The sequence below is a fragment of the Catharus ustulatus genome, chromosome 4 (genome assembly GCF_009819885.2).
Source record: "Catharus ustulatus isolate bCatUst1 chromosome 4, bCatUst1.pri.v2, whole genome shotgun sequence".
NCBI lineage: Eukaryota > Metazoa > Chordata > Aves > Passeriformes > Turdidae > Catharus > Catharus ustulatus.
In genome coordinates, this window is record NC_046224.1 from 76,118,323 (window position 1) to 76,145,273 (window position 26,951).

General features: G+C 45.9%; 3 protein-coding genes and 1 long non-coding RNA gene across 6 annotated transcripts in view; 1 reads left to right on the forward strand and 3 right to left on the reverse strand.

The window, feature by feature from the left end:
- Positions 1-5: 5 nt before the first annotated feature.
- LOC116995972 lies at positions 6-3,532 on the forward strand. The gene is made up of 2 exons (XR_004417843.1): positions 6-98; positions 788-3,532. It is a non-coding gene; the product is annotated as an uncharacterized LOC116995972 (long non-coding RNA).
- Positions 3,294-13,016, reverse strand: LOC116995971 (aldo-keto reductase family 1 member B1-like). Its single transcript, XM_033059114.2, has 10 exons — positions 11,698-13,016; positions 10,322-10,489; positions 9,885-10,001; positions 8,553-8,630; positions 7,890-8,012; positions 6,669-6,775; positions 6,463-6,544; positions 5,922-6,005; positions 4,884-4,966; positions 3,294-4,618 (listed from the first exon to the last, which is right to left on the reverse strand). Exons 1-10 carry the CDS (start codon positions 11,761-11,763, stop codon positions 4,576-4,578), a joined length of 951 nt encoding a protein of 316 aa, XP_032915005.1. The 5' UTR covers positions 11,764-13,016; the 3' UTR covers positions 3,294-4,575.
- Positions 13,017-14,087: 1,071 nt separating this feature from the next.
- Positions 14,088-19,704, reverse strand: LOC116995968 (aldo-keto reductase family 1 member B1-like). The gene is made up of 10 exons (XM_033059110.1): positions 19,596-19,704; positions 19,347-19,514; positions 18,951-19,067; positions 17,643-17,720; positions 17,291-17,413; positions 16,697-16,797; positions 16,452-16,533; positions 15,893-15,976; positions 15,412-15,494; positions 14,088-14,709 (listed from the first exon to the last, which is right to left on the reverse strand). Exons 1-10 carry the CDS (start codon positions 19,668-19,670, stop codon positions 14,667-14,669), a joined length of 954 nt encoding a protein of 317 aa, XP_032915001.1. The 5' UTR covers positions 19,671-19,704; the 3' UTR covers positions 14,088-14,666.
- Positions 19,705-24,140: 4,436 nt separating this feature from the next.
- Positions 24,141-26,951, reverse strand: part of BCL2L13 (BCL2 like 13) — a 31,653-nt gene continuing 28,842 nt past the window's right edge. For all 3 annotated transcript variants that reach the window (XM_033057992.1, XM_033057993.1, XM_033057994.2), the window contains one exon: positions 24,141-26,866. In XM_033057992.1, coding sequence (XP_032913883.1) covers positions 26,057-26,866 — 810 coding nt within the window. In that variant the 3' untranslated portion in view covers positions 24,141-26,056. The remainder of the gene's footprint in view (positions 26,867-26,951) is intronic.

The window sequence follows — 26,951 nt, forward strand, 5'->3', positions numbered from 1 at the left end:
GCGGGGCTGAGGGGGCGGGCCGAGCCCGGGCCGAGCCTGCGGAGCAGGCCTCGGGTCTGGCTTCGTGTGGGGGAATCGGATCGGCCCGCAGCCTTCAGGTCCGGCTCCGTGGGGGGGGATCGGGTCGGTCCGCAGCCCCCGCGTCCGGTTCCGTGTGGGGGATCGGATCGGCCGCAGCCCCCGGGTCCGGCTCCGTGTGGGGGATCGGATCGGCCCGCAGCCCCTGGGACCCTTCTGCAGCGCCTCGGTCCCCTGCAGCCTCATGCAGGGATGGGAGTGACAGAGGGGACAGTAGACAGCGCTGTCTCCCTGTACCCCAAGAGCTGTTGTTGCCTTGTGTGCCCCATGCACGGAAGCGCTGAGCCCGTGTCAGGGGTGCTGGCCCCGGCTCCCCTTGCCGGAGTTTTGTGGCCCTGTGTGCTGATAGAGCGACAGGACAGCAGAAACCTCGGCGTGCCTGTCCTCTGAGAGCCAGGAAAAGCTGTCCCCGCGCCAAGTGGGACAAACGCAGCTTCCACTGCGAGCTGTGGCTTAGGAGTAATTTAGGACAGAGTGAATCTAAAAACACCCCCAGCTTTATTTTGAATCGTAGAAGAGGTTTTTTGAAAGTGTCTTGGAAGTCTCAAAAGGGGAGCAGTGACGTTTTAATGAGTGACATAACGGTCATGTTGTCCCTGTGTCTTTAGGGAAGTGCTGAGGACACGGCAGAATAAAATGCACGATTGTAATCGTACGGGGTAGTGGCCAGCAGTCTCACAACTAGAATCTGCCTTTGATGCTTTTGCAGACAAGCATTCGCTGTTCTGCTGAAGACGTCACAGCGCAATGGAAAAACCCAGACTTGCCTGGGAGGCTTTGCTGCTGATTCATGTGTGGAGAGTTTCTTCAGGTGTGAGCTTTTGCTCTGAGTGCTTCTCTGCAGCTTCGCATTTGTTGCTCCATTTAGCTAAGGGTGGCGAGGTAATTGGTTTTCCTCTTTAATGTTCCTCCTGTTTTATGTCAGCACCAGCAGGCATCCCTGGCAGGATGTGATGTGCTTTCACTTGGATCACAAAACCTTTACATGACCTGGTGCTTCTCTCTTATCACTTGGGTTGAATTTTCCCTCATGGTTTCAAGTCAGAGAGATGCCTCCATCCTGTCGCAAGAGGCTTTAGGCAGAAGTTCTGTATTTTGTTTGTGCTGTTAGCTCTTTCCCCTCAGATCTGTAAGGCCAGTCAGCTTTCCACTGTCTGCCTCTCCCGAAGGTCTGGTTTGGGCCTTGGGGGAGGAGGAAGTACTGTACTGCACGCGTTCACCCTGTGACAGCAGCCTGCTAAATCTTGTGCCCTGTGTCCTTGATAGCATGGCCATGTCTTTACTGAGAGTGCTGATAATGAGGAACTGTAAGGGGGTAGAGGTTCATGCTTTCTTTTTTCCCCCTTGATCCACATGCACTGAAACAGGGCGTAATATCATGAGTTTTCAGTTTGTTTTGCTGACTTTGCATTTAGTAACTGTAATTTCACTACAGGTTGTGACTTTGGTGACCAGCAGTGATTGGAAGCTGAAAACAGGGCCCAAAATAATGGAAGTGGGTATATCCTTAACGACAGTGTTTACCAGAGACATCCAAAACATGAAGGGGAAGTAGGGAGGTGACAATGCTGCAAGGTGTGATCATCTCTACAACTAAAGGGAAGATCTGCAGGGATTCAGAGCTGCACAGACACAGGCATAGCTTAAGCCAGGGTTTGTAGGTGAGAGCGTGCAGGTTTCAAGCTTGAATGGCTGGGAAGCACTGCAGGAATTTCTGCTTCACTTGGAGGTAGATTTATCTTGCTCAGTGGGGGGTTTGAGTTCACCCCCTGGATGCCAGGAGGCAGATCTGAAGGGCTTGGCCTGCCCTGACTGTAGGAGACCTTGGCCTCTTCGTCACTCTGAGCTCATACCAGCCCAGGAGCATATCTTGGTGGATCTCCCATACTCTCAGAGCTGTTGATGTTTTTTATCCTCATGCTTTTGTCCTTTAATCACATCTGCTGAAATAACAAGCTCTGGGCACAGCCTGGAGGCTGGGGAAGGGGGAGAAAAGCATTTACTCATTTGTTCTTCTGTGTTCTTTTTTCTCTCCTCAGTTACCCGAGGCAAAGCCAAGTGGAGCAGCGAGAAGAACTCTGGAAGGAGCAATGATCCTGGCCTTGGGAATACACAGTAGTGGAAGTGGAGCAGCCAGTGCACATCCAGGAGGGAATACACACCAGTGTGCAATTGCCTGAAGAGAGGAGGCATCTGGGCAGACCAGTGTTGTGTAGGAAGATAATTCGGAATAGAGAAACAGATGCTTTCTGAAAGCTGATGGCAAAGTGAAAATAAAGCCTCTTTAGGCAGCCTGAGTTGCAAGGTTAGGTAGGCCTGTGGAGGTGGGGGTACTGCTCCCTAGAATGTGAGTGCTGTCTTGGCAGTCCTTTGCTCAGAATGAAATTGCAGAAACATTGAACCTTGCAGCAAATGTTCCTGCAGTGGCTGTGTCAGTAGCGGGAAACTGAAGCAAGTGGGATACAGATTTCTGCCTTGTAAGAGCAGAGTTCTAGGAAGTTTGGGCCCTCTGCTACTAGCAGGCACTGCCTTTCTCAAGGGAGGAAGGCTTTAGGACCCTCCACTGAAGGGCTGTGAAGAGAAATCAGCTGATCCTGCTGATCCCACAGATAAGACTCCCACACAGTTGTTTGGACCACTGGATTGTGTTTACAGGCAAGGGGGAAGAGACTGTGAAAACGCGGTGATCACTGACGCCGTGGCCTGTGGCCTGAAAGCTCCAAGGTCTGAGCACAGTTAGTGCTGGTATCATTTGATAAGCTGTTGGGACATCAAGGAGTAACTTACACGTGCTGTACTGTTTGGTGCACGCCAAAAGATGGGCAGATTAGTGGCACAAGCAAGGACAGCACTGGGAATTCAGCTTGGAAAACATTTTAGAAGTGGTTGGAAAATATGTTGACTGTTGCAGTGTTTGATCCTGATAATTTTGTCTGTGGGAGAAAGGGTGGGTTCGAGATGTGTCATATGTTCACACTGGTCTGCAAGGGCAAGGGGTGGGGTTTATAATGAATATGCAGTAAGATGATGATTGTTTTAAAGATGGAGTTTGAATAAGGGAGAGATAATTCTTAATATATATCTTTCAATGAAGTGCAGGGTGGAAGGTAAAGAAGATAAATTGCAGATGGTATCAAGGGATGGCAGTGGTGACCTGTGTGGAGACCACTGAAACAGATATAAACACCCTGTCCTATGCCAGAATTTAAGCTCACACTTCTGTGACTCAGGATTACTTCTGGAGACCAAGGAGATCCATCCTGAAAGAACTTTATGCCAAGGGGACTGCAGCTGGTGGATGAGTTTTGCTTGAACAATGAGACCTCTGAAGGCTGTATGGTGACTGGGTAACCTGTGCTGGAGAAAGTATTCACTAATAAGACAGTGCTCCAAACTTGTGCATCATAGTAACATTGTACCTTTGTTGTTCAATAAATCTGTGTGTTCGATCTCAGCAGAGCTAAGTCTCACCTCAGCCTGGGGATTACAGAAGGTTTTATGGTTGCTGCCTTTGGGAAGATGCAAAGCAAACATTCTTGGATTACATTTTCATGAATTGACAGTGGAAATTTTGGAAGTAAGTCCATAAGGTGCTCATTTTCTTGGAGAAAGGTTTTGTTCTTTTGCCTTGAAACACACTGTGCAACTTAATAATTGTTTTTGGTCACCTGCCCAGGCGCTGGGAGCGGAAAGGTGACACAGCCCCAAAAGCAAACAGCTGCTGATCTCCCCTGGGCTGTGGGGCCAAGGGCAGTGGGATGGGTGGCTGAGCTGAACAGGGAGGTGGATGGAGCTAGAGGGGCTGGAGAATTTGGCCCTGAGGCTGACAGGGCCAGAGGGGATGCCTGCACTTTGGGGGCTGAGCTCCCCGAGCCAGCAGTGTGACATCAGGGGGCTGTGTGACATCAGGGATGTCCCTGCATTGCCGGGTGGCTGAGGGATGGCCGCCCTCTGCTGCCCACAGGGAAATGAGGAATGGGCTGGCCCAGGGAAAATCCACACGTTCAGGAGCAAACCTGGCTGGAAATACTGCCGACCTGTGTGTTATCTGCTTATGGAGTTGGTTTGTTTTTTGGTTTTTTGCCCTAAGGCAAAGCTTTCTTTAAGTAAGAAAAACTCCTTTCTCAGTTACTTCTGGAATCATAAAACAGCTGGCCTGTAGCTCACATTTCTCAGATTTTTCTCCCATAACTGCCAGCTATCCTCCTGAGCCTGTTGCATTGACCAAGATAAATTAAAAATGTGACTGCATAGTTCAAAGTCTCTCCCTCACTAAATGTGGATTACTCAATCCACATTTTGACAGAAAATTATTACAGCCCCCATTTTATTCTTTTGGAACAATTTTACTGTATCTTTCAGAAAGAATAAACAAAAGATGAATACATATGCTGTGACTTCACTGGCTGCAAGAGGAGAAATGCAGTAAGAAAGTCAGTTAAATTGATAGGAAGAATATCAGACCAGGCTCTGAAGTGGGGCAGGATATGAACATCTTCAGTACTCTGCATCGAATGGGTAGTCCTTGTGAGTTTTGCCCCTGCAGTGAATAGAAGACTTTGTTTTAGTCATAATTTTCCTTAGTTTTGCTTAAAGAAACCACTAAAGTGGGATCTGAACTCTAATTGAAGGATGGACTCATTGCAGATTTGTTTTCCTCTATAGTATGTGTTTTTTGTACACTTTGAACATCCCAATTACTTCATCATTCGGGCTGTTGGCATTCTAGGTAGCATTTAGATGTAAAACTTCTGTATATATAGTATTTATGGGTTTGGAGAAAAATACTGAATGCTACCACTTACATCTTCATTGTATAGACTCTCCAGTTTCTGTTAAAGCTGAAAATAGTTGCCATCTCCTCTTTAGTCAATTTGAAGTCAAACACCTAAAAAGAGAAACAGCTGGTAACCACCCCTTTGAATAAACCAGAGGCTGTAAGCAAAATCCACAAAATTAAAGAACAAGTTTGCAAGGGAGGGTAGCTGGTTAGAAGACATGACTGAAAAAGGCACGTCTCTGTATCACCTAGAATGAACTGACAGAGGGAATAGAAAAATTCATCCAAAGTTGCAATTACACATGCCAGCTGTTGCAGGACACTTGGCAGGCTCCTGCATCTGCCACTTGTGAGAGATTAATCTTTCTGTCCTATTCCAAAGGCACATTTCCATAGATTTCCATAGATTTCCAAGATTTCCATATTTCACTTAATCTGTCTAGGCTTTTTGAAATCCCAATAACCAGTTGCAGTCAAAGATTACTGAATTAACGACAGAGCAGAATGATTTGTGAACACCACAATTGTTTTCTTAACACTGCTTGCTCTACATAAGCCTTTTGTGGTGTGCTGCTGCATTCAAGTGGCAGTGAAAAACCATGTGGCAATTCATCTCGGGTCTGCAGAATACCAGACACCATGTAAAGTGACTGCTAGAATTATCAGCATACTAAAAAAAGGACTTGGTTCCTTCCTGCTCTTCAACTGTAACATTAAGTTTAACCTTAAAAAGTTGGAAGTTAGAAAGTTACAAGAGCCTTTGTGTACAAATTATGAAAAGATGCCAAGCCTGAACTGTGTTTAGCAGCTGTTTGCTGCTGTCACCATGAGACAGTTTCATTTCTGTGGCTCTGTTAATATAAAGTTAAAATAAAGCATTAAAAAAAAGATGAGCATCTCAAAGAGTGTGAGCATCTCTAAGAGTGTGTGAACAGGCAAAAAGCTTGGTGTTCTTGCCAGAGCAGGAGCTGGGAAGAATGATAAAGGATCTTCTCCCTTGCTGTACAGGGAGAAGCCAAACCATCCCTGAGGGGCAGAGACCAGCTCACTCCTGATCCCTCACCTTGAAGTTCTCCACAATGCGCTGTGGGGAGGCAGATTTAGGAATCACAATCACATTTCTCTCAATCTGGAAGCGGAGGAGAACCTGCAAGAACAGACATTTGAATCATTCCTCTTGCTCTGGAAGAAGCAGAGCCTGTTCCAACAGCTGTTATCCCTCTTTCCAATCATCCTGGTTCTTGCAGCCCTGGTTGCCCTGCCTGAAGAGCAAAGAGGAACGTGGTGGAGTGAAGGCCTCCTTTCCCATCCAGTTTTGGGCCAGTTGAGTCTTCCAGCTCCCCCAGACCTCTCTCAAGATTTCATTCTCTGCAGGAGGACTTGAGATGAAGACTGAAACATTCCAGCATTTGAAGACAGATAAAAAAAATGTTTCATGATGACAGTCAGAGCACACTTGAGAGTGTGCATTGCAGGCCACACAGAAAAGAGAGCCTGCTGCCTCTCATCAGAGGTGACTGGGAACAGAGCCAGCCTGTTCTCTATGTTGTCATTAGCTGTTGTGTGTTATAGGAAGGGGTGCATACAGTCTGGCATCCATGTACCTGGGCGGTGGATTTGTTGTACTTGGCTGCAATCTCTTTGAGCTTGGGGTCATCCAGAAGGGAAGGATCCTCTGGCTTAGCCCTACACAGAGGAGAGATAATACCAGAAATCTGTTTTGAGATCAATGTCTAATAGTGCACTTACTGTCTCAGTGCTCCAAGCGTTATCCATGCCAGCTCCCTCACAAATTGCACAGCAGTCTTACCATGACCTGTCAGGGGAGCCAAGGGGGCTGTATGCTGTCACAGCAATCCCTTTGGACTGGCAGTAGTTCACCAACTTCTCCTGGGTAAGGTACGGATTGCATTCGATCTGCCAGCAGAAGAGTTGATAAGATACAGCTTGATAAGATACAGAGCTTGATAAGATACAGCTGGGACTTACTGCAGGGATTATCTCCCAATGCACTTAAAGGCTGCTATTTGGCCTCAGGTGCAAAGTATTATTCAGCTGTATTTTTCTACTTGCTTCCACAGTGAGATTTTTTTGTATTTCTGTGTCTGCTCTGGGGAAAGAGCATTTAATAAAGCTCACCTCTGGGTTCTTGGGCATGTTCTCAGGTCCTTGCCAGATTTCTAAGCAGTAGCTTAGCAAATACTGAAAACCCCAATGCCTTGTATATTCAGCAATAATATAGAGTGGGATGAAAAGGACGTGCTGCATCTGGTCTGTCCTCCCCCACTCTCTGTTCCAGATATAAAAGCTCCTTTTCTCATGAATTGGAGCCCCTTTCTCATGTGCTATAGTTTTGGACAAAGATGCATGTTTTTTGCCTTTCAGTGTGCTCTTTTTTTTGTAACTACACGCAGAGGAAGGACTGGCAGACTCTGGAGACTTGGTGCTCTTAGTGAGTATGCAAGGAGTACTGAATTCAGAAGTGTAAGACATGTCTGAGTCTGTCCAAGACCCCTTGAAGGGATAAACTGTAGCTCCTTGAAACAGAAGGGCAGTGGCTGCTGTATGCAGACAAAGACTAGGTGATTCTTTTATATACATATGTGTGTATAAAAACACTTTATTTTTTCTTTTTACATAAATCAGGGTAGATACCAGGAAGTCACTAGTGTATAAGTAAATGCTCTGCTTCTGTATAGAAATTAAAACTGACCTCCCTTTCCCAGTGGGTGACTGAATTGTGGATTCCTGCATGAGAAAAAACACATGTTGTGTGAACACTTATCTGTTATTAATAAGAAATTGATGCAATTGATAACAGAACAAGTATTTTAAGAAGTTCTTGTTGCAATTTGTGTACCACAACTTCATTCCCTATCAGGACACAGATGTACAACGTCTTTATGTGTACTCAAAAATAATCACAGCGTGTAATTGTGCTGTGTCTGTTTTGTTCTTCCTTTCTGCATCTCCTCATTCAACTGTAGTTGGATCTTTATAATCCCACAAAACCAGTCACTTTGCAGCGTACCTGATTATTTGCAGGTTTGTACTTCAGTCCTGGCTTGTTCAAGATTCTTTCAATCTGCTCATGGTTGAAGTTGGAGACACCAATGGCTTTTACCAGTCCACAGTCCACCAGCTCTTCCATGGCCTGGCAGAGAGAGGAGCACAGTCAGCACCAGTATAAAAGACAGGTCCTGAAGGAATTATTCCTTGTTGGCTTCATTTCCCTTCATGGGCAAGGAAAGACAACTGTTTGGAGCTGCAAAGATTGTCCCTTGGGGGAAAGTGCACACTGTGCATGTCTTCCATCTCACTCAAACACAAGGGCTCCTTTCTTGAGCTGGCAGAAATTCCGTCTCAGTTATTTTCACATGGGAAATAAGGATAATTAATGTTCTTGAGCCAGCACCAGAGAGTTGTAGTGCAGGCTATGGGTATGATCACAACCTAATTTATTTCAGCAGTTTAAGAACAGAGGTGAGGACAGTTCTGTTTTTGTTAAGGTCAAACAGTCTGGCTTGTAGCTTCACTACAGATTATCAGCTTGACTGAGAACATATGGTTTGAAAAGCCAAATAGTATATGGTGTAATAAATACATAAGAACTTTGGGGCTGCTGAAGGTAATGCAAGGATGGAAAAGATTTCCAGTAATAGCTAACATGATTTCCCACCATGGATGAACTCACCTCCCATGTATCTAGAAAATCTGTGTTGCTGGGTATAGCCATGCCTTTGTCATCTGCAGGAAACAGCTCCTCTCCTGCCTGTCAGTGAAAAAAAAAAAAAAAAAGATTGAAACTCTTTCTATTGGCAAGTTAATACTAAGACAACTGAAGACCATGTACAGAAAATACTAATATTTGTCTGCATTGTTCCTGGCAATTTTGCCAGGAACTATTCTTAGTAGGAATGATCAGGAATCATTCCTACTAGGAATGTCAGGTATCTCCTAGACCAAGTAAAGTGGTGACTCACTAAAACACATACAGATAAACAAGTCACACCACTTGTGGAACAGACAAGCCTCCTGTCCTCCTCTATTATTCCTTTAAGAGAGAACTGTGTTTGTTTGTTTGTTTTGTTTGTTTCGGTCTTTTTTTAAGGACCTTTTAAGTCAGAATTACGCTAAGCCACATCTGCTGAACAAGATACTATGTAAACACACAGGTGTCCTGTGAGGGGAGCCTCAGTTTAAGTTGGTGGCAAATCAGAACACCCCAGATGTACAAACTCAGAAACAGAACCCTGCATCCCCACGTTGCTCCACATCCAGTGTGCAGATGTCAAAGTATTATGCCATGACACTTTTACTCAAGCTCTTTGTTCACATAAAACTAACCATGACAGCTTTGCAAGTGTGACAAACAGCTACAAGCTCAAAAGCAACAGATAGGATAGAGGTCTTAACCTGTCCACAGCAGAAAGAAAAAGCCAAGATTAGACATAGACTGAGCCATCAGCTCCTTTGGAGTACACGAAGAATGAGATGTATTTCATGTACTTCTGACATGGATGTCAGAAAGTCTCACCTTTTGAAATCCAAGGTCTGTGGAACAACTTTAAGGCTCCTACAGCAAAGCTCAGCTCAATCTGTACTGTATTAAGGACTCAGTGATTACAGAAAGAAATGGAAGACAGAAACATTTTCTTGTTCTGTGATTCTGTAACACGCAGAGGAAAGAATTTCTGTCTAGGCAGCAGAGTACCACCTGCCTTCCCTCGAAGCAGGAAAGGATCATTCAGCCCAAAGTTAAGCAGCACAAGTCAATCTTGCAGCCAGAGGCCTGACCTTGGTGCTGGGTCTGGCTCCCCACTATCAAGAGGGCAGAGTTCGCTGTGCAGGCAGCAGTGTCGGGGCAGAGATCAGGGGAGGAGCAAGGTGGGATGGGCAGCTCCAGAGCAGTGCTGGCACAGCAGGCATGGGCTCTTCCTGGAGCAGCAGTGGTGCTGCAAATGCTCCTGGCACTTCTGAGGAGCCCTCCCAGGAGAGAAAAACAAGGGCACTGCTATTGCTGTACCTTGAACCCCATAGGCCAGTGCATGAGGTAGAGATCCAGGTAATCCAATTTCAGGTTGGCAAGAGTCTTCTTGCAGGCTCCCTTCACCAGAGACTTCTCGTGAAATGTGGACCACAGCTAGAGAAAAAACCAAGGCAGATGGTGAGCTCCTGGGTTAAAGCTCTTTCCTCAGGAAGGAAAAAAAAGTTAGCACACTCTCTGGGACCATTTCCACTTAACATGTATTTTGAACAGTCCCATGAAAATGGAGAATGTACAACACACCTTAAATAATGCTCTACAAAATACAAGGACAAAAAGAAGTCTCTACCAGTATGGTCTGAACTATTCTCCTAATTACTCCACACTATAGCACACAGTCTTTCCCCATGGCTCTCAAACTTCCCTCTATGCATATGTTGGCACACAGCTTTCCCCTGGACCTTAGGTCACCTTACCTTGCTTACAATGAAGAGGTCTTCTCTTTTCACAGCACCTTCCTTGATTTTCTGCTGGATGCCTTCCCCAATCTCATTCTCATTGTGATATGCATAGGCACAGTCAATGTGGCGGTACCCGGCATCGATGGCAGCCATCACCGCAGCTTTTGCCTGCCCAGCTTCAGACTGGAAAAAGAAGATTGAGATCCCAAATCAAAGCATACAGGCCATTTTCTAGTTATCCAGCAACTAAAGAAACACATACAATGGTGTTTTGAGTAGAGTTTTTCCATGCCATTTTCTTAAAGCTCTCTTCATCTTACAAGTGCAGGCTGCTGGGCTTGAAGCCAGCCTCCAGCCATTTATCTACAAGTCCCGGTCCCAAGCAGGCTCAGCCAACAGCCAGGTAGAGCAAAGCCCCCAGCAATGCCAGAGATGGACCAGGGGGAGCCGAGTTTTGTGCCAGGGAGCTCTGCAGTGCCTCTTGCTCAACACTCCTCACTTCCCAGTGCTGTGTCTAAGAGAAACAGTCCAATGGCCCAGCTGGGGGAGTTCTAGCTCCATGGGGAGGGCAGTGGTGTACACCTTTGGAGTGTTCTACTGTGATCTAAGCAAGCTTGTCCTGGAGCTGTAATTTGAACTTTATGTCAACTGCTTCCTTCAGAGACAGAGGAGGCATACAATCCTGTGTGTTCCTATACCCTGAAAGGGCTCTAAGAGCTGTGCTCAAAGAGATGTTGGAATATCTTGTTCACAAAAATCCAGCAGTTTTATAGACCACTGGTTTTGTAGTCATCGTAACAACAGGGCAAACCTCTTTGTCAGAACTTGCTCGAAACGCATGGATGGTTTTCTAAAGCCACACCTTGTTAGCAGATGATTCTCGCCTGGATTAGTGACTCAGCACGGAAGCAGCAGGGAAATGCTCAGTGCAGTGCAGTGGCACGGGAAAGGGCAGGGAAAGGGGACCGGGGAGCCTGGCGGATGGAGGGGAAGGAGGGGATGGAGGATGGATGGATCCGCGCATCCCTGGCGGCTACGGGAGGGACGGAGCCGCCCCTCTCACAGGCTGAGGACACCCACGGGTCACCTCTGCCCGGCCACAGGAGGGGCACGGCAGGGACGGAGGGCACAGCAGGGAACGCGGCTTCAAAAGCAGCGCTGGAGCTCCGCCTGCGGAGACCACCGCGGGGACAGAGCATCCTCGGCGGCATCCCGGGCGGGGATGGCGGGGGGGACGTGACACCCATGGCAGGGACGGCACGGGCAGGACGTGTCACCCAGCCCAGCCGTCCCTATTCCCTGCCCACCGCCGAGCGCTCCGGAGCCCTCCTGACGCGGACCCAGCCGCTCCGAGAGCGAGCGAGCGCTGTCCCCGTTCCCTCCCCCGTTACCTTCCATGTGCCCAGCCCCATGACGGGCATGCCTGCCCCGGTGTAGAGCTGCACGCAGGTGGCCATGGCTGCACCAGCAGTGTTGCCTGCTAGCACCGCCCGCACAGCCCTTTAAGGACGGCAGAGCCGTGCCCGCCCCGTCCCGGGACAGCCACAGCCCCGCCGGGAGCAGCGAGGGATTTGGCTTTGCTAACAAGCTGCTGGTAGGTAAAACCAGCACAGAGAGATAAGCAATGGGATGGATTCCACTGATTGGTGGATGGACAAAAGGATGTTTGCCTTTACAAATAAACTGTAGGTTTGCTGAGAAATGAAACTGGATATTGAAAGAAGAAATAAACAATGGGGAAAAACTATGCATTCTATAGGAATTAAAAATTGAAAGTGAGGGTTAAATATTAGAGGGGGATCTCAGGTATCAGGCGTGCCTGGAAGTCTGTACCTCTCAAGCCCATGGGGAAAGAGAGAGGGAAATGGGGCTGGGAAATTGGGATTAAAAGGAGGCTGCGTCCTCCAAAGTTTTGGGAGAGCCCAGAGGAATGCCCCATGGCCTCTCCCTTCATTTGAATAAAGCAAAAAGGACTCTCTGTCTCCTTTTTGGACATAAACCTCTGGTGTTTGTGGATTAATTTTCCTGACACTGGGGACACCAGGCTGGGCCGGGCTAGTGATGCTTCTCCCCGAGCCCCCGCAGCTGCAGCATGGGGTGTCTGGGCTCCCTCTGAAGGTGGGATGATGCTCGCGATAACACGAGAGGAAAACTGACTTCCTTTGTAGGGGTAAATCAGAAAGCAGTTATTTTAAAGGACAATGTTATTTTTAGTTTTGGAAGAGGGTTCTTTTAATGTTTTTTGAAAGCTGATGAAGAATAATAGATGTTATGCTGAAACTTTATTCAGGTGTGAGCACCAGCTGCCAATATAATAGTGCATTTTTATCTGTGTGCCTTTCCCACAGCAGATGCCCAGCTGCTTTGCCCTGAGGGCAGACAACAGTTTGCCTCTGTAAGCCTCCTGTTTTTGTCAGCACCATCAGCCATCCTCAGCAGGATGTGATGTTTTAGTTAACATCACAAAATAGTTATGTAACAGTGTTTGCCTTTTACTCTTTTTTTCCCCCTGGATTCCTTATCTGTAAATCTGCTCTGAGCATGCTCAGACTCCTGGGGTTTGGCTTGAGGGACAGTGAAATCAATGGAAAGATTGTGATATAAGGAGTACAGTATTAAAGCCAAACTGTTTGCATGACAGGCCTGCTGCCAACCTAATCTGGGGGTTTTTCCCTAACAGTTTCTTGACTGAGAGAAAGGATTTTGGGCAGGTTTGCATTTGCTGTAATGTATCGGAGGTCCATTGTCCTGTCTCTCATAACCTAAACACTCAAACCAAAAGCACAAGTTTTCTTCACACCTCATTTGAGAACAAAAGCTTGCTTTCTTTTTAATCACATACAAAGGTCAAGTTCTTTTTGCATCTGTCATGGGGTAAGGACACACCAGAAAACGTGATGTGCACTGAAGGAGTCTTGGTACACATGAGCTACACATGATAAAATGACAAGAGAATGATACCTGGAAATATTCACAATGTGTAACAGTGTGTGCCCTTCCAGTGAGTCAGTGTGGCCTCAGCTGGGGGACTCTGACCTGTGTCAGGCTCTGGGCAGTGGCTCAGGACTAACACATGCTCTTACACCTCATGTCCTCATAATTTTGGGTATCTGCATGGGTGTAGTAATTTTTCCCCCATTATCTGTTTTATTGTTTTATTTTATTGTAAAGCTAGATGGATGTCAGCACAGCCTGGCAGTCAGAGCAGTCCACACTTCCACCACAGAGCTTTCCAGCACTTCCAGTTACTGTTCTCCTGGCACTTTCACATCATATGCACCAAGACTCCTCCCACAATTCTTGTCTGCACAATTGGTCAGTCATGGTTCATTATATCCAGTTATTTTAACCCCTAATCATGGCAAGTTCCTGATGCTCCTGTGACATGCAGTCTCTCAGCCTTTCTGTCATCTGTCAAGCACCTTTCATCCACACACTCACACCTACAACCCAATGATGCACAATGCAAGCTTGTCTAAATGTATACACCCCCTGCATGGTGAGCATCAGCACTGAGTCAGTCAGCATTGGGCCCTAATACCCAATTAACCTTCACACTGTGGACCCATAGTCCATACTAAGGCTTGCTCAACTGTTCTTCCCAGCATTGCTATGTCAACGCTTGTTACACCAAATTATTCAAGTTTTGATCAAGACAAGATCTCAATGTTCTTGTGATATAATTTAAAATTGAATAGGGGTGATTATTTTCAATTACATTGTTAATGCAAGCTTCTTGGTTTGTTAATTTTGACATTAGAACAGAAACTTGCAAACCAGCAGCAATCCAAGTATTTTTATTTTGGTCAAGAATGAAATTAAACATCAATCTCTGTCCAGTTTCAGCCTGCAAAAAAAAGTGACTAAAATAAGGCCCAATATGAGTTGGCATTCATGTGTAGGTCTGGACAATTCTCCCATTTATGTTTCTTTCCCAGAAAGCTTTGGACTGTACTCTAGAAGTTAATTTTGTCTTTTACCTTCAGGCAGTGATTATTCAGAATGGGTTTTCCTCCTGCACTTACATATTCTTAACCCTTCAGCCTAAGTAGTGCTGATGCAAGACAGTAGATAAAATCAGTTGCTAGTTCCCTCTTCCCTCTCTTTTCTCCTTTGCTATTTCAGCCATGCAGAGACACTCATGGGATGAAAATCACAACAGCCCACATTTTGTTCTTCAGAACAACAGTACAGTTTCCTTCCACCAAAGAAGAAAACCCAAAGTCACTGAACACATGTCCTGTGCCTTGGCTGGCAAGAGGGACACAGTGTGTAAGCTACACAGCGCACAATTTGAGGCAATGGTAGAAACTCATTAGACCCCGGAGGTCTGAGAGAGGGCAGAAAAAAAAAAACATCTTCAGTATTCTGCATTGAAAGGGTACTCCCTGTGATTTTTGCACCTGGAGGAAATCAAAGAGGAAAGATTACTCAAGGCTTAAATAACTGCTATATATAACAACAGTGGGTGTACAGAGCAACCTTCAAAGGAGGTTCTGAACTGAGTAACTGCAGAGTGGACATAAAAGACTTGATAGCATAGAAACAGCCTACAGGACCAACAAGTTCTAGCCTTTTTCTATGATTCAGGCACTGAACAGTGGTGGTAACAAGTTACTTTCTAGATACAAGGTTAAAATTCACCCTGCTTACAGAGACAGCAGCAATTTGTGGCTTTGCAGCCAAGACTTGCAAGGTGCGTATCTTCAAGCAGCTGTGCTTTTTTACTGCACAACAGATAGTCATTCCCCACCCCAACCACCTGAAATCAATTTATAATACCTCACAGAAAAAAAAACTATCCTAAGTTTAAAACTGCCTAATGCTCATTTCTCCCATATAGACATAGCCAAAGTTATCAACTGAAACTCCTCTTTTGGAATTCCAGGCATACTAAGATTCCTAGAGAATGGATTTACAATGAATACACAGCAGGACTTATGCTCGCCATTCAATAAGTTAAAATGTAACAACAGATGCTTCATCCCCAAAATGATTTCCTATTTCAAAATATACCCAGTTTGAACAGCTATAACAGTTCCTGTAAGATCAGAATAAAGATCACAGAAAATGTAAGAGTTTGAAGGACACAAACTGTCACTTACGTGATCATTTCACAGATCCTCCAGTTTCTGTTTAAGCTAAGAAGGGTTGCCATCTCCTCTTTAGTCAGTTCAAAGTCAAACACCTAGCAAGAGAAAACCAGCTGGATTCAACTTCTTTGAACACATCAAATCAGAAGCAAGATTCACAAGATGAAAGAACAAGCTCATATGAGAAAGGATGCTGGTTACAAGTGATGGATTCATGAATCATGGAAAGGAAAAGAAATATCTTTGGATTTTCCGGACTCTACTGGCAGAGGGAAGAAACAGAAGAACATGAGACACCAAGTAAAGTGCCTGATAAGGTTATAACATACTGTTTCCAAGAGCTCTGTCTATTCTTCACTGCAGTTCTCACTGTAGCCCTGACTTTCAGACAGAGCCCAGTGCTCTTGCTGCAGGAGGTCATGGCAAGGGTGATAAAGGATCACTGCCAAGCCATCCCTGAGGGTCAGCAACCAGCTCACTCCTCATCCCTCACCTGGAAGTTCTCCACAATGCGCTGTGGGGTGACAGATTTGGGAATCGCAATCACATTTCTCTGGATCTGGAACCGAAGGAGAACCTGCAAGAACAGACAACTCAATCCTTCCTCCTGTTCCAACAGCTGTTTTCCTTATCTATACCCACTTCTGCAGAGCTGCATTTCAAATCAGCCCACTCCCTGCAGTCCAGGTTGCACTGCCTGGAAAGCAAAGAGGGAAGTGTTGGAAGCCCCCATGGAATCTTTCCATTCTGGTTTTGGGCCAGTCAATTCCTTTTCTTAGCACTCAGAAAGTTTGCACTATATACAAGGCTTTCATTTCTGCAAGAAGATTTGAGAAGGGAAGTGACAACTGAAGATGAGTCAGGAATATTTTCTTGACTGATGGCCAGTCAGTAATAGCACATCTTGCAGGCGACAGAATGGACAACCTGCATTGCTTGTTAACATGACAAAAAAGCATCACTCTTCACAGGTAACACCACAGAGGCTGCTCCCTCTCCTCAGACATAATTTCCTAAATTGCTGTGTTATCCATTGCCTGGCACCTACTCACCTGTGCTGGGGTTTTGTTGTGCTTGGCTGCAATCTCCTTGATCTTGGGGTCATCCAGAAGGGAAGGTGCCTCTGGCTTAGAACTAGACAAAGTGGGGGGAGAAAAGGGTGAAACAACAAAGAATCACTTCAGAAATATTCTATCTAATCCCATTAATAAAAAAACATATATATAAAAAAAATCCTGCACCATTACTCAGTCTGAATGCTTCAGACTTAAATCACACAAACCCACTTGGAAATTACCCATCAGGACGTCCAAGGGGACAGTATGCTGTCACAGTGATCCCTTTGGAATGGCAGTAGTCAATCAGCTTCTCCTGGGAAAGGTATGGGTGACACTCAATCTGCCAACACAGAAGCAGAGAGTGAGAGCTGTGAAACTACTGTAGTTTTCCCTTGCTCCAGAGGTTTTTTTGAATCCTAATTTCCTAATTACAGGTTGCCTTCAGCCATCCCTGCAGGTGGCCTATGCGACAATACAAGACTAATTTTAAAGGGCACCAACTTTTACATTGAGTCTTCAGCTGCTTTTTGGAATTTTTTTCTAAGAGGCTTTATAAGAGTCAATCATTATGTCAGAATGATTGCTCATATCTGGATTCTTAATGCCTCCAGAGAGAATGGTTCCTAGGAAAATACTCCAAAGTTAGTGGTTCAACAAGATGAGACAAAAAGGAAATACTGTGTTTCTGTTTGTACGAAGAAATATCCAGAGAGAGAGATTTAAAGTACATGCTGTGTCTACTTTGTTCTCTGTTTTTCCACCTCCTCATTTAACTGCAATCAGCACTTTAAAATCCTTGAGAAGTATTTCCCTGCAGTCACTTTGCAGTGTACCTGATTATTTGCAGGCTTGTGCTTCAGTCCTGGCTTGTTCAAGATTCTTTCAATCTGCTCACGGTTGAAGTTGGAGATTCCAATGGCTTTCACCAGGCCAGCATCCACCAGCTCTTCCATGGCCTGGCAGAGAGAGGAGCACAGTCAGCATGCAGTGGGGAAGACATGACTGAGCACATTCTTCCTGACATGCTCTGTTTTTCCTCATGGGCAGCACATTTTTAAAAGCTGCTGTGTACTTCTGTGAATGCTTTCCACCTAATTCTGCATACATGGATGAACATTCTACAACTGCTGAAGCCAACACCACTACTGAGGACAGATTTGACTCTTCCACTCGGGATGAACTCACCTCCCATGTCTGTAGAATATCTGTGTTGCTGGGGATAGCCATGCCTTTGTCATCTACAGGGAACAGCTCCTCTCCTGCCTGTCAGTGAGAAAGAAAACGCTTGAAAATCTCTTGACAAGTCAACTTGAGTGCTCACAACCACAGTATCTTAAACTTCTAGTGCAAGAGTGCTTATTCTTATCTACTTTCAGTCATTCCTTCGCAAAGTGGAAGGAATTTGAGGCATGTTTGCCAGTGACCATTCTCTGTAAGAACAGGTTTTACTGCTGGACCCCTGGCAGTGATGGCTCACCCAAAGAGCTACAGGGAACCAAACCAGTCAGAGCTACAGCCCCCAGTCTCACATGTGCTCCCTTCAGGTGCTGTTCTTTAGTTCTCACTTAGCAAGAACTGTTTTATTCTTTTTACAGGGGGTATCAACACTTGGCCTACACAACACCAGATCTACTGAAAAGAGGCATTGTGTGCACTGACAGTTCTTCCATGACAACACTCAGTGTAAAGCCACCAACATTAGGAAAGCTAGAAGAACATTTGTGTGTACAAATTATGAAAAGATGCCAAGACTGAACTGTGTTTAGCAGCTGTTTACTGCTGTCATCATGAGACAGTTTCATTTCCATGGCTCTGTTAATATAAAGTCAAAATAAAGCATGAAAAAAAGATGAGCATCTCAAAGGCAACAGGTGGAAAGGGGAAGGATCAGGCTGCAGGAAGATAGAAATGGTGCGACCAGAAATATTCAAACTGAGACATCAACTCCTTCACTGATCTTGGGGGGGCCCTAAACTCTCTCACAGTAGTTTCACCTTTTACATTCTTGTCTCAGTGGAACAACACTAAAGTTCCTACAAGCAAGGCCAGTTCAGTCAGTACTGCATTAAGGATTTGGTGATTAAAGAGAGAATCGGAAAACAGAAATGCTTTCTTTCGCTCTCTGATTCTGTAGCACACAAAGGAAAATTGCAGACAAGCAGCAAAAAACAACTCTCCTTCCCACAAGGGGGGATTTTGAGATGAACACACATTGGATTTGCAAGAGAAAAGGAAAGCAGCCTGCCTCATGCTTGGAGCTGGGAGAGCTGCCTCTAGTTTCTCTAGTTTTCAGGCCATCATTCCCAGGATCAGAGGGAAAGCAATTGCCTCTGGGGCAGAGACCAAGAGCCCGAGTCACATGGCCAGGGTCAAGCTGAGCACCAGAACAATGCTGGCACAGATAACAGTGTAATTATCTTGTCAGCCAGAGCAATTGTTGGGCTGTTAAGCCAGCCACAAGAAACAAAGTTATGGGCATGGCTGCTACTGTACCTTGAAGCCAAAAGGCCAGTGCATAAGATAGAGATCCAGGTAATCCAGCTTCAGGTCAGCAAGAGTCTTCTGGCAGGCTCCCTTCACCAGAGGCTTGTCATGGAAGGTGCACCACAGCTGGAAATAAAAGCAGGGTAGACTGTGAGCTCCTGGTTAAAGCTCAGGTCTTCTGCACAGCACAGGAATGCTCCCTACTCTTTGGAATGAGATGTGGAATGAGGTCGCAATGAGCTCTGGGCTGTGTGGCAGCAGAGGGAACGAGAAAATAGTATCAGGAATGAACTCATTTACATTACAGACTTTTCCAGTGCTCTAGTTAAATGTTAGATGGTCTTACTGTAAAATCACCACAGGTAAAACCAGTATGTCCATAATCCGTGACCACCCGATCCATACCTTGCTGACCACAAAGAGGTCCTCTCGCTTCACAGCACCTTCTTTGATTTTCTGCTGGATCCCTTCCCCGACTTCCTTCTCGTTCTGGTACACATAGGCACAGTCGAAGTGGCGGTACCCGGCATCGATGGCAGCCATCACCGCCGCTGTCACCTTTCCTGGGGGGGACTAAAGGGGAAAAGGGCAGGACAGGTGTGGCTGAGAGATTCTGAGGTGCTCCCCCGTCCCGCAGCTCGGTGTTCGCCTCACCTTCCATGTGCCCAGACCCATGAGGGGCGCGCTGGCGCCGGCCCCGAGCCGCACGTACGCAGCAACGGCCGCCATGTCTGCCCAGCACCCGCGGCCACTCAGCACCGCCCACCGCGCCAACCAATCAGCGGCCCCTACTCCACGCGAGCCCGCCGCGCCAACTAATCAGCGCCGCGGCCCCGCCTCGCCAACCAATCAGTGGCACCCCCTCCGCGCGAGCCCGCCACGCCAACCAATCAGCGCCGCGGCCCCGCGCGAGCCCGCCGCACCAACCAATTAGCGGCCCCCACTCTGCGCGAGCCCGCCCCGCCGACCAATCAGCTGCGGGGGCGGCAGCCAATGGAGCGCGGCGGACGGCCATGGCGGATGCAGCAGGGGCAGCTGCTGAGGGAGTGGGTCCGCGCGCGCTCCGAACGCTCCCGCAGAGAAGGGCCAAGTTCCCTAGCGAAAGGGCAGAGCGCCGCTGGAATCCCGGCAGGGATCGGCTCCTGCAACCCCTGTGCCACGGGCTGTCCGTGCATTTCTGCCTTACGTCTTGTCCCCGGGTGTTCTGACACCCCCTGGGTTCCCTGAGACACACACAAACGTAGGACAAGTAGTTTCACCTTGGGGTGAATTCGCGAGTGATTTCGGATATGATCAATCCAAACCACTTCATTCTAAATGCTGAGTGAAAGCGTGTTTTAGTGTGTTTTCAAGACTACTGAAGAACACTGCGTTTTCAGCGAATATCACAATGACGTTGTCCCTTTGCCTTCAGAAGGAAACAAGTGTATTTCAGAAGGAAACACCCAAGTGTAGACATAAATGGGTTAAGTTTACATTATAAACTGACTTTGCAACTTTGGAGAGGCAAAATATGCAGTACGGATGAGGTGTTGAAAGTGAAATGACAAATAGATTAATTTATTCCTTCAAGTGCTCCACAATACAGCCTGTTAGGGCTGCTTGGGATCCTTTGCTGTTTGTACCTGAAGAATTTATTCAATAGGTACAAACATAAAACTGAAATATGTACAGTGGTGTGTTTTTACCCAGGCATGCCATGAGGGACACCTTGGCCTTTGAAGAGAGGATTTTAGGCAGAAGGTATCGTGTTTTGCTTTGTGCCAATCAGTGGGTGGCTTTGCCCAGAACCGTGCCAACCCCCAGGAGGTGTCTCTTGGTTCTGGCCTGAAGGTGTGGCTGGGTTTGTCAGATGATGAGAAAAATAAGTGTATGGTGGAACAGAATGTTGATGTTGCTAAGTGGTGTGCATTGCTGCAAGTTCCAGATGCTTGTTAAGGCAGGAATAAAACAGGGGGTAGAGATTTAATCTGATTTTAAGACATTGGCCTCCTTCTTGCACTGAGTTCAGATCAAGCCGGAGCATCCTCTGAGGTCCCACCCATCTGTGTTTTCTCAAGTTTTTTTTTTTTTTGAAACTTTAACTTGTGATAATTCTTGTATTTGTCTATTAAAAACAAGGCTGTGAGGAGGGGACAATGTGGGTGCTGAGGGATGGCAGAGGAAAATCCTGAGTGTCCCAGGTAGGATCTGTGTCCCCACAGTGCAACCCGCCCCTTTGTGCACTTCTGGGTGGGAGTTTTGGGTTTTTCCTACAATAGACAGAAAACTTTCTGCCATTGAGATTTTTGCACTTTAAAGTTAATTTTATTTAAAATGCGTGACACCTCTGATGAAATTGTGGATCTGCTTCCTGCAGACTTTTCCCTTATCAAAAGATAAGGGTTGAGGTCAGGTTGTAAAAGAAAGTAACATAGGCTAATAAAGTGTCTTTGTACTAACTACCTGCTTAATTAAATAACACCCAGTAAAAACACCTACTACTAACATGCCAATTACCAACACCGAGCATCTATAAAAATTAAAAGCCACAGCCCAAATTAAAACTAAAAAAAAAAAAAAAAAAAACCTAAAAAAAAAAAAAAGCCACAGCCAAAACTGAAACATACTCTAAAAAAGCAAACTCAGAAAGTAGCCATGTAAAACAGTTCCTGAAATAGAAAAAATAATTTATAAAAAAGTTCAAAAATGTGCAATACATCTATGACTATACAATGGACTAATAAATTAAAAAAGTGTCTCCTAGCTGTTATAACCTTTTACTTTATTATCTTTTGTTAAACCTTTTAAAACCTACCAAAAAAATAAACCTTGTTATTCACACTTTTCACCCTCCCCAAAGGTGTTGGTATCCACTGAGGCACAAGGTAGAACAGGGAAGTTCACACAGTGCACGTGTGCCAAACATGAGAAGTCAAATTAACTCCCAGTTTTTCCCCAGTCTTAACAGAATCATCCCTCAAGTAAAACTGCAGAACTGCTTTTTTTTTGTTGTTTTTTCCCCACTTCTCCTTGTTTTATTATTGTGGGCAGCAGGCATATCTCTATGGCTTGTTTTTCAGCAGCCAGTGCAGTCATAAAGGACTTTCATAATGCAAAGACATGTGAGTGTGGAAGAGAAATGGTGTCCTGTAGCTTCATGGTCATTGTGGATGCCATAAATAATGCAAACAAAACCAGAGCAGCATGCAGGCTGGATGGATGTGTTTTTATGTTTGCACACACGGGGGCAGAGTTTCACTTGTGTGTGGCCACTGCTTTTGCATTTCTTCAGTTTTAACTCAGCAGACTGATTTGGATATTGTATTCCTTAGATTTTGTACTAATGAGAAGCTGGAAATCTCTCTGCCTCTTTTCCTAAAAAAGGATAAGAAGAAAAAAAAAATAAAGGTGGCTTACATTTGTGATGAATAGACTTGAAAATTTTCTGGTAGGGACCCAAAAGATACAAGCCTGGGTTTAAAGAGGAAATTAGCCAGTTATCACTAATATACCCATTTTCTGAATTGTCTGATCCTTAAATTAAAGACACAAAAAATATTTTTGGTTCTGGTAAAAACCCAGCCAATTGTGTTCTGAAGCTGGAGTAACTATTACTGTTACAAATAGAGGAGAGGTGAAAATCTGGAGAACATCAAGTTGAAACTACCCTGAAGAGAAGCATTTTAACTTAGCAGAACTGCAGGAAGCCACAGTTTTTGAGAACTACATCAAATGGGGTGGTGGTTTCATGATAAAGAGAAGTGTAACTTGCCAACAAGTAGGTACCTGAGGATAAACAGGACAAGAAGAAATAGTTAATAAACCTGTCAGGCAGTGGGGAGCAGACCCCTGCAGGCAGTGGAGGAGGTGTTGACAGCAGACAAGGGCAAAACAAGGCATGTTCATGATATTCCCTAAGAATAATATAGTCACATTTTCTTCTGAGTCTTGTCTACATGAAAATCTTGCACTGTTTCATTATGCTGATGCAAATGCCTTTTTTTGACACATATCAGTTGAAGTATGTTGTGTATTGATTTAGCTTAAATCCCTTCCTTACCACTTCAGTTGAAAGAGGAGAAACCACTCCAGCAAAACTTGTCCTGTGTAAGAGCACTCGGAACTGCAGCTTCCACCTGGCCCTTGAGCTGCAGCTGCCTGAGAGTGAAAAATGAAGCCCTCAGAAACAGCAAGGATGTCCTGTAGTACTGACCTGCCCCACAGCCTGGATCTCCTGAAGAAGCTCAAGGGGCTCAGGAGGCAGGAGCCCACCAGGCTCCACCCAGCAAACAAGAGCTGCAGCATGGGCTGGGACCTGGCTCTGCATCTCCACTTTGGGCTTTTGGGCAACAGAGGAATTCTGTCTGTGCTCTCAGCCTGTTGTTCCTGCAGTGCCAGCTGAACAAAGTCCTTACTCAGCTCCCAGCCACAATGCCCAACTAAGCATTGCTTAGAATTAAGCATAGCTGAATTTAAGTTGCATCTTACCTTGAAAGCCTTTCCCTTGACAGTTCCTTATTGAGCATAATGCCCACTGCACTTCCTTAAGTATTTCTCACTTTTTTTACAGATCCAGTCCTCTGCTGCTTTAGCATCTCAGCTTTAGGGTATGCTAAGGAGAAAGTGAAGACAGAGTGGGTCTAAGGTAGATATTTTGTTAAAGTACAGGCCACTTGAGGAAAGATATTGAGGCACTTCTGGGAAGGGGATGAGCAACACAAGTGAAAGTAGTTCTGTATATGCCCTTTTGCAAGTCTATAGCTCCTGCCTTCCCTCTGCCAGCTACAAGAGATCCATAAAGAGGTTGCATCACACCTTTCAGGGTAATCGGACCTTGCAGTTTAAGATTACTGTAATATACTAGAAGACAGGGGAAAGAAAACTTCCATTTTCTAATTCACACCTGTTAACAGAGCAGCCTCTGAGGTCTGTAGGAACACTGCCATCTGAGCTTATCCTCCCTTTGGTGATCCTAGCTCTGACCACAGGACTCCAAACTCTGCAAACTCAACCCACAGCTGACCTTTTTAACTACTGGAGTGTTCCCAGAGGAAAGAGACTCATACAGGAAATTTTCTGAACATGTGAAATTCAAGGCAGACACCAGAGTCTGTGGCATGAGGAGGTCCCAGTGACCCCTTCTGGGGACACAGCACAGCAACGAGTACCAGCAGGGAACCAGAAAATGGCGAAAAATAATAAAAAAAAGTCAATTCCATTTTGCAATGTGATAAAAAGATCTGGGTTTTTTTTTTTTTCTGATAAGGCCAACCTGCTATGTTTTGTACATGGAAGAAGAGCAATCAATGATCAACAGTACAGTTCAGAGCTCCCAAGTTCAGTCCACAGCAGCAGTATATACACAACCCTTCCTCTTAATATTCAACTTCACACACACACAGTTCAAAATCCAGTAAGTTTTCTAGAAAATCCATTTCACAAAAGCTTACACAAAAATAATTCCTCAGAATCTGACACATTCTGACTAACTTTCCAGCATCCTGGGATAGGAAAATGCAGCAAGAATATCCTAAAATAGAGAATATGCTAAGATCTCTTCATTCTGAGACCCCTTAAGAAACAGGCTCATCAGGAGATGTACTCTTGATATGGTTATTTAGAAATAAAAGTACCTTGTCTTTGTGCTTTACGAAGACTCCCATAAGCTCATGTTTCCTTTTCTACATCATCACGAGTTCCCTTTCACCTTCCTCTATCTGGTCTAAGCCACAGTGCCAGCACCAACCCTCAGAGATGCATCCACAGTTGTGCCTGGGAATCCCAAGGTGCTGCCTACAGAGTTGCAGTATGGGCAAGGACAGACACACAAATATGTGCTGAAAGAGGAACACTTGCAGCTGGATTCCACTAAGGACAGGGCAATACTTGAAAGGCTTCTCTCTACGCACACCTCCAGTGTTGTGACTGCAGGAAGGGGGATTTCCTTTTTTTGCCCAAGTAAATTTCTCATCATGTGTGAACCTGTCAGTTCAGCTAATTACAGATTCACAGTCACAAAAGAAATTGCACTGAACACCACTCTGGGCCAGGTCAGGAACAAGCAGATAGAGATGTTTAATGCTCTTTTGCTCAGTTACTAGAATCCATTGCTTTATATATCTGGGATTCTGTCACAGGCAAGACCAAGTTAGGACTAAATACACTCTGTGCTTAACTTGGGAAAGACAATGCAGACTGCAGCGTGACACAGGACAGCAGAGCGTTTAATGTCTCAATTGCACTTGAGGCACTGGCCTTGCTTCCACATGGTTTTGCTGTATTTTTGCTGAATGCACACCAGATATCAGAGCACTGATCCCAACGGCACCGTGTCCAGCATGAATTTCGTACCTCTGGTAACTGAAGGGTTTGCAGTAAAGTGGGCTGGGCAGGAGCAGAGCAAATGGATTCTCAAACCGGCAAAAAGCAGTGTCCCTCCGATCCTCCTGAGCAGCACCTCTGCCTCAGGAACACCAGGATGCTCAGAGATAATACAGCTAGAGAGAGGCAGCATCTTCACAGGATGGGGCTCCAGTAAACGTTAGGGGCCAAAACCACTGTGAGCCAAGAGGTAAGAATAAGCACTGTCCCATTGGGGCTTAGGAGGAACCTGTAAGGTTATGAGGAGCAGTGCTGTACCTGAGAGGAAGCTGAGATAAAAGGGACACCAGCCTCTCGCTACAGGACTCAGGTTGGCTAATGTTTGCTAGGAGGGGCTCAGGGGAACAACGGGAAGTGACAAGACAGCACAGCTGCAATAGCGGTCAATCTGAGAAGCCAGAATCTCCAGGGGTTGGCAGCAGCTGGCTCTCCCCTTCCCCTGGGGATTCTCTGTTCCAGTTCCTAGAATATGAGCACCCCTTTCTTCAGCACCTGCACTTTAAGTTCTTAAATTTGCAGATTTTTTTTTTTAAAAATACCCCCACACTTTAATCACCAAAAACCAATCCCCGCCCCAATTCTACTAAAAACATGATTGTCCGTAGCTGGAGGCTTATTGAACAACCTCACCTCATCAGCACTGAGTTACTCAAATGTCCAATTAAACAGCAGGCAGCTCAACCTTTAGGTAACACAACTACAAAAATTGGATGTGCTCTCTTCTCTCCCCCCTCCTCCTCAAGAGAGCTCTGTTACTTTTTCCTAAGCGCCAGCGCTACTCCGACTGCCACAGCCAATATAGCGACTGCAGCAGCCCCACCATACAGCAGTATAGATTTCCCTTCTGGCAATAGGATAGGCTTCTCCTCTGCAGCTGAGGATTTCTCTTCTATTTCTTCCAAATGGCCCTCTTTCCCCACTTTTTTTTCCCCTGGAAGCAGTATTTTCTCGACTTCTGGTGCAGCCTTTTCTTCCGATGGGGCTAGCTTTGGGACAGGTTTACTTAACACAGGGATTTCAGGTTCAACAAGCTCTTCAGCTGCTTTTCCCTTTTCCTCCTGTTTTGTACGCAGAAGTGTGGAGGGATGTGCTTTTTCAGCAGCAGCAATTTCAGGAGGTTTTATTTCTTGTAAAGAAGCAGAGGTTTCTGGAAATGCTGCCTGCGTGGTCTCTGCAGTGCCGGCCGGCACCACTGCTTCCTCAATCCCCTCGGGTATCTCTTCCTTCTCCACGTGAACAATGTCGGAGTTGGAAGAGTTGTTCTCACTCCTCTCTTCACCACCTCCGTTGCTGTCCAGGCTTTTGACCTCTTCAGGATCCATAGCCACCTGCTGCCAGGACTCAGGTCCCAGGGAGACTGGCAGGCTCTCCGTGTGCCAGCTCTGACTCGCTGACAGCGAGACGGGCAGGCTCTCCGATTGCCACGATGTGGTCACGGTGGGGGACTCTGGGGGGCTCACCTGCCCTGAGTTGTCACTGGTCAGGATGTAGATGTCATTGCTGTCCTCTGCTATGAGCCCAGGATACTCTTCCTCTTCGGATTCCAAAGTGAACACTGTTCCCTGTGGACAAAACCATAATACAATATGTGAGTGATGCCTTCAGCAGTCTCTCCCCTGCACAGGACAGAACAGAACACCTGGAAAC